Source organism: Motacilla alba, chromosome 12, assembly GCF_015832195.1.
Source record: "Motacilla alba alba isolate MOTALB_02 chromosome 12, Motacilla_alba_V1.0_pri, whole genome shotgun sequence".
Lineage (NCBI taxonomy): Eukaryota > Metazoa > Chordata > Aves > Passeriformes > Motacillidae > Motacilla > Motacilla alba.
This window is the reverse complement of record NC_052027.1, coordinates 449188-465898: the sequence shown is the minus strand read 5'-3', so window position 1 is coordinate 465898 and position 16711 is coordinate 449188. Positions and strand designations below refer to the sequence as shown.

Genomic DNA, 16711 nt, shown 5'->3' with positions numbered 1-16711 from the left:
CATCTTACTGACATCATCCTTTCAAAATAATTTAGGATGAAGGTGTAGCAGTCAGCCAGGATCACTCCTTTTCCTAGCAGAGGAGGGGCTGTCCACTGGCAGCAGTGTGAGGCACACACAATTGCCCCCGAGAGCCCGTGTGCGCTGTGCAAGCCCTGGCGAAGGAGATGCTGGGTTTGGCAGGACAGGCAGCAGGAAATGCAGCGTTTGCACATTGCTGCTCCTCACCTTGATGCTCCCTTCACTGCACTCCAGGAGAAGGACCTGCAAGCAGGCACGGACGGGTGTAGCTGGATCCTGCACTGCGCCGCTGGAGCTGGTCTGTGCGTTTGTGTGTGCTGTTACAGCCTCGCAGAGGATACCCAGGATTCAGTCTCACCATGCAGGGAAGCCCCTTGCAGAGTGTCTCCCATGGAGACAGCTTCCTGTGCACACACTCCCCCGCTGCCTCCACAGGCGCCCGGAGCAGCTCTCCCGTCTTGAAATCCCAAGCACAGGCATAGGTTTGTGCAGAATGGGCTTTAAGGAGGCGATCCAACTCTTTGTTTCACGTGGTAAAAGACAGTGTAGGTTTCCCATTTAAAAGCATGTTTAAAACAGAAATAAACAAACACATCAGACTTTTAAAAATAAAACCCAAACCTTCAGGCTCCCCAAAAATGTCTTTCTAAGCGTGTGTGTGTGCCAGTTTTCTTTCAATATTCCCAACAGAAGGATTTCCATTCAGTAACATAATTTAAATCTTCTCTGCAGGACATACTTGAAGAAATTAGCTGACAAATCAGCTGAGCTGTCCGCTGCAATATCCAGCTGCAATGCCCATACAGGTTACATGCAGGCTAAGGAAATTCCCAGCAGAGTCATTGGCACAAAGGTCACTCCAATTTCTGCCAAGCTTCTGCTGTTTAGGGAGCTGGGATTTCCCAGTAAATCCAGCAGAGCCCCCTGCACTGTAGAAGCTGCTGTGCGCAGGACACAGTGATGTTCATGCCCACACACACAGCACCTCTCATGTCACTGAGGTCTGTTTGAGCACTACAACAATTCTGCTTTTCCTCCCACAGCAATGACTAACGATTAGCTGGAAATAACCAACTAGCCCGGAACAAAGGTCTGAACAGCAGCCTGAACAGGCAATCTCTCTGACAGGTGCTGGTTGTGCTGGCTCAGAAGAAAAGAGGTTACAGCCCTTGTGTGTCACTGCTTGGAATGGGGAACCCTGCTTCAAGGAAAAGAGCCTGAATTGATTTCTTCTCAGCTCAAAATATCAGCAATAGCAGGAGCGCTGAGCAGTTAATGCATCCTCTGAATGTGGGGTTTAACATGACAGATGTAGAGCCAACAGCAAGAGGAGTGACAGATCCTCAAGTCCCCAGAGCAGGGTCACACAGAGGTTAACAGAGGTAAATTAACTGAAATCTTATGATATTGCAATACACTATGCATCTTGTACATTCCATCCTAGAGAATAATTAAATTGACTTTATAAGAGGGACAGTGTTTTGGGTGTGGAGGAGAGACTTTATAATTCCATTAGCCTCTGTTCTGGCCCCTAAGTGATACTTGGCAAGTCTGTTAATATGCAAAAGCCTCAATTTGCTCACTAATAAATTAGCTGTTAGGAAAACAAAGCTTCAGATCAAAGGCATTAGTAAAACACAGCTGCAGACTCTGAAGATGCTCAGCAGTGCCCGTGGTAACTTCCCAAGGCTGTATATTTTTAGCATCAGTGGCATTTTGGACTCGGGTAGGAGCTAATCAGGTGTAACAGAAAAATACAACAATGCACATTGCAGGGTCACAATGAGATTATATATTCCTGAATTGTGTTTCCAAAACTGTTAAAAATGACTGTAGGGCTTATTAGTTTTCCATTCTTTAAAGCTCATGCTAGCTCCATCAGCACTGTGAGCAATCTCAGTCTCCTGGCTGCCAAAGCAGATTCAAGACCATCAAGTTGTATCCCTGGCTGGAAGAGGAAGAAATCCTGAACTGTGCAACCTCTTCCCTTCCTCACACAGGCACTGAGGCAGCACAAAGGACTGGACCCCATCAGCCCTGTCTGACTGATCTGCAGTTCACACCACAGGCTGCCTACCCACACTTCATTCAGACCTTGCCAGCACCAGTTGAGGTTAAAATCCCATTAAAAATTCTGAGTTGCAAACTACTTAATCTTTGCCTGCTTTTTTGTTTAATTATGTGTGTAGGAATCTTCTCTAAGCTGTCTCAAAGTAAGCTGGAGTGTCAGGTCAGAAGCAGACGCTGTAGGTTAAAAGGTGATCTGAGCTTACCCTCAGTCCCGTGGCAACCTGCTGAGTAGCAGGGAGGTACTGCACACGAGGCAGGAACTCCAGAGCCAGAGCATGCAGCCCGAATACCACTGAAGAGGAAGTGGTACAGCCTTGCCCACAGTCCCCTGAAAGCAGAACCTCCTTCAAGAGGTCACAGGAGGGAACAGCCTGGCACCCTCACATGCATCTTTCGCTGAAAAGCTTTCTATACTGCTCACAGCATTTTTACTTTGGAAGGGCAAATTTTTGATTTCACTTCTCTGTGCACATATTGCAATACAAACCTAAATTTTTAAAAGTAACCTCTGGAGCCAGGAAGCAGCCTGAAGAACTTTAACCCTTGCAAACTCAAGTGCTGGATGGAATTTATACAACACATGACTATCACTGCAAGACAAACCAGATCAGTTCACACCAAATTCTTTCTGCAGCTCTGAAATGAATGAATTCAAACCAAGCAGTTTTTTCCGGACAAGACAGGTGCAAGCATAACTTGGCACTTCAGTACTGGAAATTCAATTCTGTAAATTCGTTTATGCCCTAAAAATTAATTAAACCAATCCAAGAAGTTAAGTTCAGTTATGCTGGTAAAAATTAAGCAGGACTCAGGAATACATCTCACTGTTTTCACAAAACTCAGAGTGGTAAGGTTTTGTGTGTGCACAGAATTTCTTGCTGATGGGGCTCCCTCAGCAGTTTCCATTTCGCAGATGTGACAGGTGACAAAGCTCGGTCCCTGGGCTCGGGGACGATCAGTATGGCAGAGCTGACCAGTCTGACATTTTCAGCACACCTCTCACATTCTGCAGGATGAGCTGCTCATCCTCTATGGCCTCATCACTGCTGTGACCTCCCAGAGCAGCTCTGCAGCCACCCACACTGCCCCAGCACAAGCTGGCAAGTGTGACTTGTTTGTTCCTGTGCAAAATCTGCTGGGGACAGGAGAGGAAGGAGAGTCTGCTGTTAACCACACATCCCCAGCAACAAGGGTTTGACACACAATTCCTCGCTTAGACTTGTGAACTCTTTGTCATTTCTTATCACCCAGCAGCTTCAGTTCACAGCTCTTGTGACTAAGGCCCTGGGCTCACCAGGGCTGCCACAAACACCGACTAATTCTTCCCCCTCCAGTAACGTTAAGCAGCTAATTCACTTCTCTCCTAATCTCTCAGTGTCAAAATAACATTCCTTTATCCTTCAGCTGTAGGTTCCCAAACACCATTCTATGTTATCTTTCTTACACACATGAAAATAGAAAACTTGAGAAAAATTAGGTAATGAGAATAGATGTTGGGAAGAAATTCTTTCCTGTAAGGGTGGTGAGGCCACCAGGCTGCCCAGAGGAGCTGTGACTGCTGCACTCCTGGAAGTGTTCAAGGCCAGGCCAGATGGGGCTTGGAGAAACCTGGTCTGGTCCTAATTACAGGATAAGTTATTGGTTTTAATAAGCGTATGGAAAATTTTCTTTCGTTGTGTGCCAATCTTGTGAGAAAGGTAATGATGATTCCAGGATAATATTAGGACCCCTTGGTTAGCTGGACAATTTGCTATGTCCATCATTCCACTGACAACCCTGAGGAGTGAGAGTGCAGAAACACTCAGCACCCTCTGGGATCCAGCCTGCTCTTGGGACGTGCCTTCCAAATGGACAGACTTGGAGCACAAACCCTTCCAGACAAGTGGTGTGCACTAAGCCAGCCATGAAAACGATGCTGCCAGGTCATCAAGAACCACTGCTCCCTGTAAATGGGGCTCCCAACAGGCACCTGCTCACTTTAACTGAATGCTGCTGAGCCTGGGAGCCAGTTCAGCTCCTCAGCTCTGGGAAGGGGCTCAAATGGACACAAAGCTCTGGTTTGGTCGTGAAGAGTTTGTCATATTTTCTCCCCTCCCAAAACACAGGTAGGAGAGCTGCTACAGAACCTGCCAGCAACCAGAAACTGTTCTGACATGGTGCCTGGACAGATTCCAAGAGCTGCAGCAGAGCAGGCTGCAGCTCTCACCTGCTTCATACCTGCCAGTGTGAGGCCAGCTGTGAGGGTCAGAGCTGCTCCTGCTAGGCCAGCCACATGGAATTCATTTAAGTGTCTGGCAAACAACTTCACAAAAGATGCTGAAAATTCTGCTAGTGAACATAGCTCAGCAATCTGAGCTTGTTGTCCCACTTGAACCACAAAGTTCTGCCTTGCTATAGGTGTTGCTGCAGGATAAAGCTGAGCAAAATCTGTGACTACCTCTGCTTTAGCTTATTTTTAAATTCTAATTGAAAGCCATTTCACAAACTTTCTCCATCATGTTTATGACCCAAATTCCACGGTTTTCATCCTATATTTTCAGACTTGAATCACAAGTCAACCCACACCTTCCCTCACCCTTCTCACGTGAAAGTAAAGCAATGCTTCAGAAGGTTCAATGGCAAGAGCAGTGCCTCAGGCCTCCTGTTGGTCATTAAATGTGATGGCAGAACCAGAACACACACGGGGAAATGAACACAAACGGTGCTGCTGACACTACATGCTGCACCTGGGGAGGTAGAAGCTGCAGGGACAAGTTGTGTTTACATTTATCATTCCAGTGTTGGGTGTAAAGATCTGGGGACCTGAAATGAGGGGGAAAAATAGTACCTATTCAGCTTCACATAGCTCACACTTGGCCACAGTGACGGGGATGTGGCCATGGCAGGTAGAGTGGCCTCTCTTTTTGTCTCTCCTGAAAAGACATTTAGCCACTAGATTTTTCTTTAAAAAATAATTCTGATTCTGGAAACACGCCAAAGGAAACAGCCCAACCATAGAGAAAACTGAGCAACAAGGAACCAAAAGAGAAATGGCCACCGCATGCTTTGCCACCCGCGGCACAGGGGTTATGGCAGCAGCGGCGGTCCTGTGGTGCCCGGGGGCCAGAAGCCCGGCAGCCCAGCTCGGGAGCTCAGCGCCGGGACCCGAGGGGCTGCGGGGACACCACGCTCCCGGACCGCCGGGCTTGGAACCGGGAGCTGACCCGCGGGCCCGGCAGCGCTCCGCCGGGGAAAGGAACGACCCGGTCACGGGGTGGGAACACGCACAGAGCCGCGCCGAGCCCCGGCCGAGGGTCCGACAGGCGCTCCCCGCGGGGCCGCACGGACCGACAGCCGGTACCCGCGGACCGACAGCCGGTACCGGCGGGGTCGCGGCGCCGCCTCCCGCCCGCGGCCGGCAGCGAGCAGAGAGCGGCGGGGGTGGTGCCGCGGCGCGGAAGCGGAAAGGGCGGGCGGCGGCGGCGCTCGGCGCGGGGCATCCGGCGGGCGCTCGGGGCATCCGGCGGGCGCTCGCCCTCCCCGGGCTCCGGCATGGCGGAAGCGGAGGCGGCTGGCGACGCGGGGCTGGGTCCGGCCGCAGCCCAGGAGGGCGCGGAGCTCGCGGCCGTGATCGGCGCCACCGTGCCCACGGGGTTCGAGCAGACGGCGGCCGACGAGGTGCGGGAGAAGCTGGGCTCGGCCTCCAGGATCAGCAAGGATCGGGGCAAGATCTACTTCGAGGTCCCGGCCCGGAGCCTGCCTCAGGTGCGTGCGAGCTCTCTGCCCCGCTCCGCCCGCCGCTGCTCCCCCTCTGGCCGGGCCGGGCCGGTCCGGTCCGGTTCGGGTCGGTTCGGTGGGTCCCAGCCCCTCCGAGCGGAACGCTCCGGTGCCGGAGGCCGCCGGTACGGACCGCATTCCCGCACCCAGCCACGGCCGGCCTGGGTGCAGCAGCGGTACCCGCCTTTACCGGGGTGCCCGGGGGAGATGGAGTGATAGATGGGGTCAGTGCAAAGACGTAAACTGGTAACTCATGTGGGGACTGAAGGTGGAAAACCGTAGTCTCTGAAACCTCGACGTAAGATGGCAAAATTCTGACAACAGTAAACGCAGTACTTACGGCACACGGTTAGTAATGTGTCACCTTTTCATTTCTTCCAGGTCCATCGTCTGAGGTCAGTGGATAATTTATTTGTTGTTGTTCAGGAATTCAAAGACTATCAATTTAAGGAAAATAAGGTGAATTACTCTTCCTTTTTCTGTCGATTCTGGGGTTTGGAGTGTTGTTTCCATTTTTAAATTTAAGACTAGTATCAAAATATTCTGTTTGTTTAACAAGTTTTTTTATTTGCGATATTAGTCTAGTTTTCTTTTTCTGGCTTGTAAATGGAAGTGTGGCCATGTCGTCTAACATAATTTCTGCGGTTAAATGCTTTAGATTGGCAAAATCTGGGGTAGGAGGTGAAGCTGTGTTTGTAGGTCACAGACACAGAACGATGAAGCATCTCTTTGGTCACTTAACACAGTGTTAGTTGTCTGTATTACAAGATAAATGATGAAATCCTGTGGGTCTTGTGATTTTCAGTGTGACTCCATTTAGTTATAGCAAAAATCAGACAAAAACCTGTAAGATTTTCTTAAACATGCAGTGGATTAATGTTTAATAAATTACTTTGCAAGATCTCAAAGTAAAGGATAACTTTTAAAAGGATGGAATAACTTCAAAGCACAACTTTTTCTGTCTTTCAAAGGAAGATGCTCTAAAGGATTTGGAAGATTTGGTTAAAAAGCTACCTTGGACGGATCCATTGAAAGTTTGGGAGTTGAACAACAGCTTGAAAAAGAAAAAGACAAAACGCAAAAAACACAATCTGCAGAGTCCTGCAAGCAGAGGGAAGCTGAGTGATGGTGGAGAAGAGGGAGGAGCAGACCAAAATAACACTAATGAGCAGGAGGACTGTGCCCAAAACCCCGTGGCTGTGGAACCCACTGGTGGCCAGGATACAGAGAATGCCCAAGGAGTGGCATCCAGAAATGGGGTGGAGGAGGAGGAAGATAACGAGCAGTCAGATGTGAAAGCTGAAGCGCAGGCGAGTTCTGAGAGCGGGGCCAAGGCCGGTGACGGTCAGACGGGTGAAGGAGAGGCGAAGGTGCTGAGGTTCCGAGTGACCTGCAACAGAGCTGGGGACAAGCACAGCTTCACGTCCAACGAGGCCGCCAGAGACTTCGGTGGAGCCGTGCAAGAGCACTTCCAGTGGAAAGCTGACATGACTAATTTCGATGTGGAGGTACAGTGGCATACCTGTATGGCATACCATACTGTTTCTGCAGTACAAATACTTAGTTCCTATTTCTGATGCTTAGAGATCTCCACACTGCCTTCCAGAGACTCTGGAACTGAAAACTGGTAGTGCTGAAATTGGCCTCCTCTGAAGTGTTCTTTTCCCTGGCAACAGTATGTGTGTCCTCTGATGCAAGCACTTGCCTTGCCTTCGCCTTCCTCTAATGCATTGTGTAATAGCAGTCTACGTTACCAGGAAATGCTCCAAATGGAAGCTGGTTTTGGGGTGAAGGGGACAGAAGGAGTTTACACTAACTGTCAGGTGTTTATTTTCTGTCAGGGGAGAGCAGAGGCTGGGAAAATACAACCAGCACCCCTGGCCTGTTGGTGGTGAGGAACCACTGTTTTTGAGGGGCAGAAAGACCTAAGTTTTTCTTGCAGCTTTACTAAGGACTGGCCACTGCCCTGGAGTGAGATTTCACCTTCCTAGTTAATCTAGTCCCCATCACAAATGATTTTTATTGCTGCTTTTGCAGATGGTTCACTGTGTCTTGCAGGACTTACCCGACTTCTGCCCCAGACTTACAAACTAAATATTTTAAGGAGCTGGTGCTATGGTTATAACACTTTGAGAAGTCTTGTGCAACAGATTTGGTGTGAATGAGAGAGTGTGTGAATGCTCACCTGAATTCTGTCCTATTAAAATGGTGCTTTGCTTCACTTCCTAGAAAAGCTTTTTTATATGTCATTCCTGGATTTTAAATTACCATCTAGGATTCCTGTGAGTATTTACTAGGCATTCTGTGGAAAGCTTCTGTTACTCCTGAAATTCACTTCAGGTTTTTTCTTTAGGTTCTTCTGAACATTCACAACAATGAAGTCGTGGTGGGGATTGCATTAACGGAAGAGAGTCTCCACAGACGGAATATCACACACTTCGGCCCCACAACGCTGCGCTCCACTCTGGCTTACGGCATGCTCAGGTCAGGGCAGTTACATTGTATTATGCTCAGTTAACAAGTCTTTTTGTTTAAGAAACAGCGGCTTTTGTTTAAGAAATTAAACTTTTTATCTCCCCCACTGCTTCCTCAGAAGCCATTTCTGTTAATTCTTAAAGAAAAAGAAATAAAAAAACCCACTGGAGTTGCTGACGGCATGTGCCTTGTAATAACAGTGGGTGTTTCCCAGCCAAGGAAAGTAAACATTTGCTGTATTAGCCCAGTTTCAAGATACTGTACCACAGACTGGAAAGAATTTCACTTCACTGCTGTTTATAAAAAAAATGTAATTAGTGGAAAAAATAATCACATCTAGTTTTTTGTTAAAGGGTAGAATCACAGTGATTAAAATAGTTCACTTTCCCTTATTTACAGAAATTCAGCTTTTTAAGACATTTCTCACCATATCTTTTCTTCTGTTCCTCAGACTCTGTGATCCCCAGCCCACAGATATCATAGTTGATCCCATGTGTGGTACAGGTGCGATACCGATAGAGGTGATTCTTCCTTGATTTCTTAAACTTAATTAAACTTGTCTATATCTTAGCTATATTCTATTATAGCTGAATAATATGTGTAAATCTTCTTAGTAATGACTGAATAGTAAGCTCCAGTCTCACCAGTTTTTGAACAGATGTAAATACACTTTGTGTAAATGACCTCATTCTCCTTCCATAGAACGTAGCAGGAAGATACTAAATCCAAAAGTATTGAGCTTTAAAGGTGCAAAATACAGCTGTCTGTTACAGAATTCTATATTTCCAGCCATCCACTTGCAGTCACTTTGATGTATTCTGTCATGCTTGAGAAATTATTCTGGTTTTTTTTCATTCAAGCCATGTTGATGCTAATGTTGCTTATTATCATTTCCCTTCCAGGGAGCTGCAGAATGGCCCCACTGCTACCACATTGCAGGGGATAACAACCCTCAGGCAGTGAAGAGAGCAGCCAACAACATCAGCTCCTTACTGAGGAAAAACGAGAGTAAGGACAGGTGAGAGGAGCCTGAGGGATTTACCTTCCTGCAGTGTTACACGCACAGAAATCCACTTTGCATTGATGCACTTGAGTGTCTGGTTCATATCTTCTTGTTTATTCTGTTGCCAACGTTGTAGACCTCCGCAGTGTAAAAACCCTGCGAGTGCTCATGTCTGCTTTTGCTCTTGCAGCAGCACTGCCCTGGGCGTTCCCTTGGACGTCATCCAGTGGGACATCTGCAGGCTGCCCCTGCGGACGGGCTCTGTGGACATCGTGGTGACAGACATGCCCTTCGGGAAGAGGTGAGCTGTGCTGGGAAGGGGCTGCCAGGGCTGGGCTCCTCCCCAGCTCGCTGCTGAACCGGGCCTGCTGGGGAAGGAATCGTGAGCCCTTTTAAAAATGAGCTTGAAGTAACTGTGCTCCTGAATGAGCAGATTGATGTGCCAGACGACGCTGAGCTGGTGCCAGTGGTCGCAGTGGGCCTCTGAATGTCTCTTGCAGGATAGGGTCGAAGAAGAAGAACTGGGACCTCTACCCAGCCTGCCTGATGGAGATGGGCCGGATCTGCACCCCAGGGACAGGCAGGGCTGTGCTGCTTACCCAGGACAAGAAATGCTTTGCCAAGGTTTGTTCTGTGAGAGAAAATCAAACCAATTTACACTTGAAAATACATTGAAATTGTGAGCTGCCGTCATTACAAAAGATACTCCATTTATAAAGCAATCATTAGTAACACTTAAATTCAGTTTTGGACCTGGAAAGTCCTTTGACGTTCCCATTTTTATTGCTGCTTTTGCAGATGGTTCAGTGTTCACTGTGCAGATGTGTTCACTGTGATACAGAACAATAAAAATTAATGCTATTGTCTTAGTGCCGCTCTCTGTGTGTTTTTGCCCGCAGGCCTTGTCCCGCGTGGGACACATCTGGCGCAGGGCTCAGACCGTGTGGGTGAACGTGGGGGGGCTCCACGCTGCAGTGTACCTGCTGAGGCGCACCTCGGAGCGGGCAGAGGAGGCCAGGCCCTTCTGGTGAACTGCGGGGAGGAAGACAAGCCGCGCCTCCAGGCTTCCTTGAATAGCCAGCTGCTAAAGCAGACCAGCAGAGCGTAGGTCTGTCAGTTTCAAAACCAACCAACCTGTGGAGAAATCCTCACACAAATATTAAACCAGGGATCAACTTGAGAGCTGCCAGCTCTACTGTGTGTTCTGAAACCTTACTTAAATCACCTCTGCTCCCTTCCACCCGAACGGAAATTCATTAGTGGAATTAGTAATTCTTTCCTTGCCTTGAATCTTCTCTTGTATTTTTCAGTTAAACGTTTATTTTTTTCTGCTTAGAGTAGAAAACATGTTGAGACAGCTCTGAGTGTAACATTTAATTTATTTACCGAGCTGTATCTTCAAACTAACAGAACTACTAAGTCACCTTAAAGGGTTCAGAGGTAGTATCTCTAATGCAGTGTTCTAATTTATGCCATTGCTCAAATGTAAACTAATAATAACCAGCATCTGGTTTTTGTGGTCTGATAAGCAAATTCCAGTTGGCAAATAGTATGCTGTGCTACTGGTTCTCCTGCCTGTTACCTCACCTTAGGGCTAATTACCAGTAAATTCTGATCTGTATTTTACTATTCCATTGCCATGGGTGAGGGGGTAACACACAGCCCTAGAAAACAGTCTGTAGCTACTATTTGAGGTTCTTTTAGCAGTTATATTAAAAAGTTCATAGTTTTGGTATCTACCGTGGATGCATCACGGTGGTAATTTGAATTTCTTGGGTAATTTAACTACCACAGCTATGCTGCCACAGTATTCACAAAAATATTGTTGAAAATATTCTTTTCTTCTGTGACCATACTATGGTTTCTCAGGCCTCTCACTCTGCTCCTCAGAGGCTGAAAACAAATTGCCAGTTTGCCCTTTCCATTACAGTGTGTTCATGCTAAGATTGTGTAACTGTTCAGAGGTGAATTAACAAGTATTAAAGTTTTAGAAGTTTTCCATAAAGAGATGAGTCTTAATGGGGGGGGGGGGGGGGGGGTGGTTCAGATTTTCCAGTATCTAGTTAATTTGTCTCAAATTTTAGTGTTTTCATGTGTGTGAGAAAGATTATATAGTATTAGTGAATTTACAGCTGAAGGATAAAGGAATCTTTTGGCACCTTGAGATCGGGAGAGGAAGGAACTGGCACCTTAACTGTTACTGGCTGAGGAAGAATTGGTTTGTGGCAGGCCTGGTGAGCCCGGTGCCTTAGTCACAGGAGCTGTGAACGAGACTGCTGGGCAATAAGACATGACAAAGAGCTGACTGCTCTCGGTGACTGGCATGCCAAGCGCCCGTTGCTGTTTTCCGTCTGTTTGTTGAAACGAGGGTCTGGCGGCCCGGTGCGCGCGCTCCCCTCAGGGCGGGCTCCCCTCAGGGCACGCTCCCCTCAGGGCGCGCTCCCCTCACGGCGCGCTCCCCTCACGGCGCGCTCCCCTCGGGGCGCGCTCCCCTCACGGCACGGTCCCCTCAGGGCGGGCTCCCCTCAGGGCACGCAGGGTGCGCTCCCCTCAGGGCGGGCTCCCCTCAGGGCGCGCTCCCCTCACGGCACGGTCCCCTCAGGGCGGGCTCCCCTCACGGCGCGCTCCCCTCCCGGCGCGCTCCCCTCGGGGCGGCCCCGCCGCGGCCCTGCAGCGCCTGCGCGGGGCGGGCCCGGCCCCGGTGCGGCCCGCTGGCGCCTGCGCGCGGCGGGGCCGGGCCGCGATGTCGCCGCCAGGCCCGGGGCGCCCGGGCGGGACCGGGGCCGTGCTGCGCTCGGTCAACACGCGGGAACTCTCCGAGGTCGTGTTCAACAACCACAGCCCCCGCTGCGTGCTGCCCGTCTGGCTGGACTTCGAGGGCCGCCCGCGCTGCTACCCGGTGCTGCAGCCGCGCAGCGGGCGCGTCATGCGCAGCTACCGGGGTGGGTGCGGCGCGACGGGACGGGCTGGGGCGTCGCGGGGCCCGGGTGGTGAGCTGGTGGCGGTGGAGTTTACCCTTTTGCCGACCCCCCACGCCCTTTTTCCTTTCTCTTCCCTTTTTCCTTCTTCCACTCTTACCTTTCCCTTCCTTTTCCCCTTTTCTCTCTCCATTTCCTTTGCTTTTCTTCTTTTTCTTTTTCCTTCTCCTTTTTTCCTCTCCTTTTCCCCTCTTTCCTTTCCCCTCCCCATTCATAGCGGTGACTGGGGCCGCGGTCGTGCCCTGTGCACGCAGGGCTGAGCTGGAGAGCTGGGTCCCTCGCGAGTAGGTGCCCCTCAGAGGCGCTCATTAACGAGTTCTGCAACTGGTGCATTCCCACCTTGCTCCCTGCCAGGGCACCTCTGGCTGTTCCGGGATGCAGGGACCAATGACGGGCTGCTCGTCAACCAGCAGGAGCTGTTCGTGGCAGCCCCCAACGTGACCAAAGCTGACATCACGCTGCCAGGTAAGGGACAGGACCACATGGGCGCTAGGGAATTCTGAACTTGGTCTCTCTCGACCTGTTAGGATTAGTGAGAAATGAGATCCTCATGAAGTTAAAGCTGCTCGGACACTGGAACGGGTGGTGAGGGGTCGTAGGTAGAGCTGTTGTATTGGATGGAGCTAGTGGCAGAGCTCTGCTTTCAAGGGGTCTCCGAGGGGTTTTCGTAGGTCCCTCACGGCAGAGCCACACCTGTCTCCCGTGTGGAGAGCCCAGCCTGTCGTGGTCAGTGCTGCGGGCTGTGCTCTGGTTCCCAGGCTCGGAGCAGCACTGCTGGCACTGGAGCAGCAGCTGCCAGCCTGGTGACGAGGCTGTGCTGTGCTTGTGTCCGACTGCAGTGTTCACCCTGAAGGAGAGGTGTCTGCAGGTTGTGCGCAGTCTGGTCAGCCCAGTGGACTACAGGAAGCTGGACATTGTTCAGTCGTTATATGAAGAACTGGAGGATCATCCTGACATTTGGAAGGATCTTCGGCGGCTTTCTCTGGAGAGGAATGAAGCGCTGAGGAACTAAACTGTGGAATAACAGCATTACTCACTTCAGACTGCTCATTACAAACCACGGAGACTGAGCAGCCAGCGTCGCCAGGACACACACCAACTGATGCCTCTGTTTAAAGTTTTGAAACATAAACTCATTAACTTTGGTGACAGTCAAATGCCAAAGACTGAACAGCACTGGGAGGCATGCTGGGTTCTGATGGTTCAGTTCATTTCTTCATTGCAGGTGTTGCAAACTGTAGGGTAAGATCAGGGCATCTGAATGGAAAATATTCATACAAAGTAATTGTCATTGCATTAGAAAGCATATTACACCAAGGATTAATTTAGCCCTGACTAATGGTTGTAGGTGTCATGGGTTTTGTTTGAGTAACTTGTTTTGATGGAATTTCCCTTTCACAGGTCGCCTCAATGTGCCTGTGGGTCACAGAGCATGAGGGGTTTGTACATGTTTGTACGCTCTGTTTTCCAGCAGTGCTGAGGGTCTGACAAACGTTACATTGGTGGAAAGATGATGTGTAAATGCTTGCAGGTTATTCTGCCTCTTACCTTTCCACTTACAAAGCCATGTCCTGTCTGCTCTAGGTCTGACATGTTTTTACTGTCATCATACCTCAAATGCCTTATTTGCCTTTGTCATAGGATTCTTGCCTGGCTGATCTCAGCCACACAGACCAGACCCTCGTTCTGGAGCACCCTTGTCCCCCACAGCTGCTTCCCCAGCAGCCTGTACAGGGCTCACAGCAGGTAGATGCTTTGAGTTCTGTCTTTTCCCCTCGCAGTGCTGTAGTGCAGGTGGGAGGCCTTTTCAGGGAGTGTGGGCCTCTCGAGCTGCCTGTGTCTTCTCAGGACCAGGGGGAGCTGTACTGGCTCACACAGCCAGCTCACAAACAGGGCCATGCTTAGTGGCAGCTGGAGAAGGAGGGATGATATTCCTTTGCCTGTATTCTGTTCCCCACATCTCAGTGGAATGTGCTCTGGTGTGAACACAGAGTTCAAAGCAGTGTAGTTTGGTGTTACATTAATTGTCCATCAAGCAGTAGTGGTGCAGCTCAGGTTAGAAGCAGACTGGTTGGAGGTTGAGTACAGCAGGGTATTTCTGTGAATACGTTTCCCTCCAGTTGTACATTTTGAGAGTAGCTGTGAAACTGAGAATCTCAATGTATTTTGTAAGTATGGAATGTCTCCCTGTTTGTAAACTTGTTTCTCTTACATATTTGAAGAAATTAATCTTTGACATAAAAATGGAAATGCATGCTAGCGTTCTGGCTGTGATTCTGTCAGGTGAGTTGCCAGTGCCTCTGTGTGGTACCCCTGTGATACTCTGGCAGCTGTGGTTGAGCAGTAGAGAGACGCTTTGTGCTGTACAGCCTGGCCAGCCCGCTGCTGCAGGGCTGCCTTTGGCTCTCAGAGCTCTCAGCACAGCTTCAGGCTGTGGGCAGGGATGGGGCTGCTGTCCAGTCCTGCTCTTAGCACCTCTCACAGATCTCCGAGGGGAAGGCGAGCCCACGCAGGCCTCTGGAGCAGACTGGGGTCAGTGCCCCGGGAGCCTGAGCGTCGGAGCGTGCTGTTCCCTGCTCCTGAGCATGCCTGAGAGGAGGTTCCCTCCTGCTGTCCGTGGGGCTGTGCACTGCAGTCAGCGTGGCAGCTCTGCCACACCCCGGCAGAAAGCTGACCTGCCTGGCTGCAGCTTCTCCTGTAACCTAGTTGGCATTAGCTGTTGGGTTTAACGTTCTGTACACGGCACACACCTTCTGGGTATTTCTGAGTTGGGTGGGCTCTGTCATTTCTTGTGTTTCTTATTAGAGTGTATTTTTCTGTTCTGGAGTGCTGCTTTGGATCAGAATAAAAGATTGGAGAAACCCCAGCTGGCTTTAACCCATAAGCATTGGGAAATGCAGTCTGCTAGAGGTTACTCAGATGGGTTAGTAAGGAGTGACAGCCGTCATTTACTGTGGCAGCTCTTAGCCCTGCGTGGTTCCAGTCGATCTAGCAGGGGTTGGCCGGCCCGGGAGCAGCAGCGAGAGCCGCCGGGCCAGCCCGCAGCGGGTGTGCCTGTGCTGAACGGGAGAGACCCCGGGCAATAAATGCTGCTGACACGGCAGGGCAGCGTGCGGGCTCGGGAGGGCACGCAGCCGTGCCGAGTCCTGCCCGCAGCAGCTCGCAAAGGGAAGGCCTAAGAGCAGGAATGCACAGGATTGCTCCGGTCTCTATTCAGCGATTTCAGTTCCCCAGGGACACCCAGCCTCATTTGTGACATTCAGAGCAGAACTGAAGCCATACACGCGGTTGGATGTGGTCTCTCCCCTTGTTTCCAGCCCGGGCAAATAGTTCAAATGGTTTCACAAGTTTTTCCAGTACCTAAGGGGAAGAAGTATTTTCTTCCTACTTTTATGTTGTTTTTTTGCAACACAATTTCAGTCTCATCTTACATCACTTTCAGAAATGTTCCAATCATGAAAGCATTTAGGTGTGTGTCAGAGTAAGCAGGGGAAAGGGAGGGGAAAACCCCATAAATGCAGCTATTGTTGTTGAACTGGTAGTCTTTGAGTTGTCATATTTTAAGTACACTTTTGGTAGTTTTGTTTATTTTTTCCTGTTCTTTGATCTTATAGCTACAACAATATTGCATTTTTTAGTTTTTCATTGTCACAGCAGAGCTAAGAAGTTCAAGATTTTGGAGGCCAGGAGTGTAGAAAACTGCAAAAGTTTGAAAGTTTGATACTGAAAACAGGAGTTAGCTGTACTGTAACATATACGCGGAGTACAAAAAAAAAAAAAAAAAACAGTGAATTAAAAGCTGTCAAAACTTAAAGCACTTCTTTGAATTCATACAAATTTAGACATAGGGCTAAATATGAACAAAACCAGAAGACAGATGGTTACACTTACATATCTGCTGGCAGTCTAGCAGCAGCAGTATGGCAGGAAGGCTCTCCTTTTTGCCAGAAGTATTAGTAACAATTACACTGGCAAATTAATTAATTATACGTTTTTATCAAAATCAGGTTAAACAAAAAAGAAATCAGAAAAAATTGTTGACTGTAAGAACGTATTTTAAACCTAAGTGTTGCCAAGCAAGACCTGGCCCTGTGACGCTTCTGCTGTTCTCTGGCTCTCCCTCCCTGCATATCCCCCGTGGCTCATACTGAAATGCGGGATCTGCCGTGTGCCGCCGTGATGGCGAGCCCGGGCCGCAGGGTCCCTGCGCGGCAGCGCCTGGCGGCTTTCCAGCCTGTCTGGTGCCCGTAGCTCTCCCAGGCAGGGAGGGGTATGTGTGTCGAGCCGCTGTCCGGCGGCTCCCGGCGGCTCCCGGCGGAGCGCCCGGGGCCGCGGCTCTGCCCGGCTCCGCTCCGGCCCCGCCCGGGCCGAGCCCGCCGCGCAGCGCCCGGGAAAACGCCGCTCGCTT

General features: G+C 49.8%; 2 protein-coding genes across 3 annotated transcripts; both read left to right on the top strand.

Moving 5' to 3' along the window:
- The first annotated feature begins 5544 nt into the window (after positions 1-5544).
- Positions 5545-11330, top strand: THUMPD3 (THUMP domain containing 3). 2 transcript variants are annotated; one of them, XM_038149555.1, is made up of 9 exons: positions 5545-5835; positions 6229-6306; positions 6819-7355; positions 8201-8331; positions 8774-8843; positions 9225-9340; positions 9519-9626; positions 9826-9949; positions 10225-11330. In XM_038149555.1, exons 1-9 carry the CDS (start codon positions 5623-5625, stop codon positions 10354-10356), a joined length of 1509 nt encoding a protein of 502 aa, XP_038005483.1. In that variant the 5' UTR covers positions 5545-5622; the 3' UTR covers positions 10357-11330. The 2 variants fall into 2 exon arrangements, with proteins under 2 accessions (XP_038005483.1, XP_038005482.1); XM_038149554.1 differs by having other exon boundaries at positions 9516-9626.
- A 687-nt stretch (positions 11331-12017) lies between these two features.
- On the top strand, positions 12018-14557 carry VHL (von Hippel-Lindau tumor suppressor). Its single transcript, XM_038149556.1, has 3 exons — positions 12018-12267; positions 12658-12768; positions 13143-14557. Exons 1-3 carry the CDS (start codon positions 12069-12071, stop codon positions 13313-13315), a joined length of 483 nt encoding a protein of 160 aa, XP_038005484.1. The 5' UTR covers positions 12018-12068; the 3' UTR covers positions 13316-14557.
- The last annotated feature ends 2154 nt before the right edge of the window (positions 14558-16711 follow it).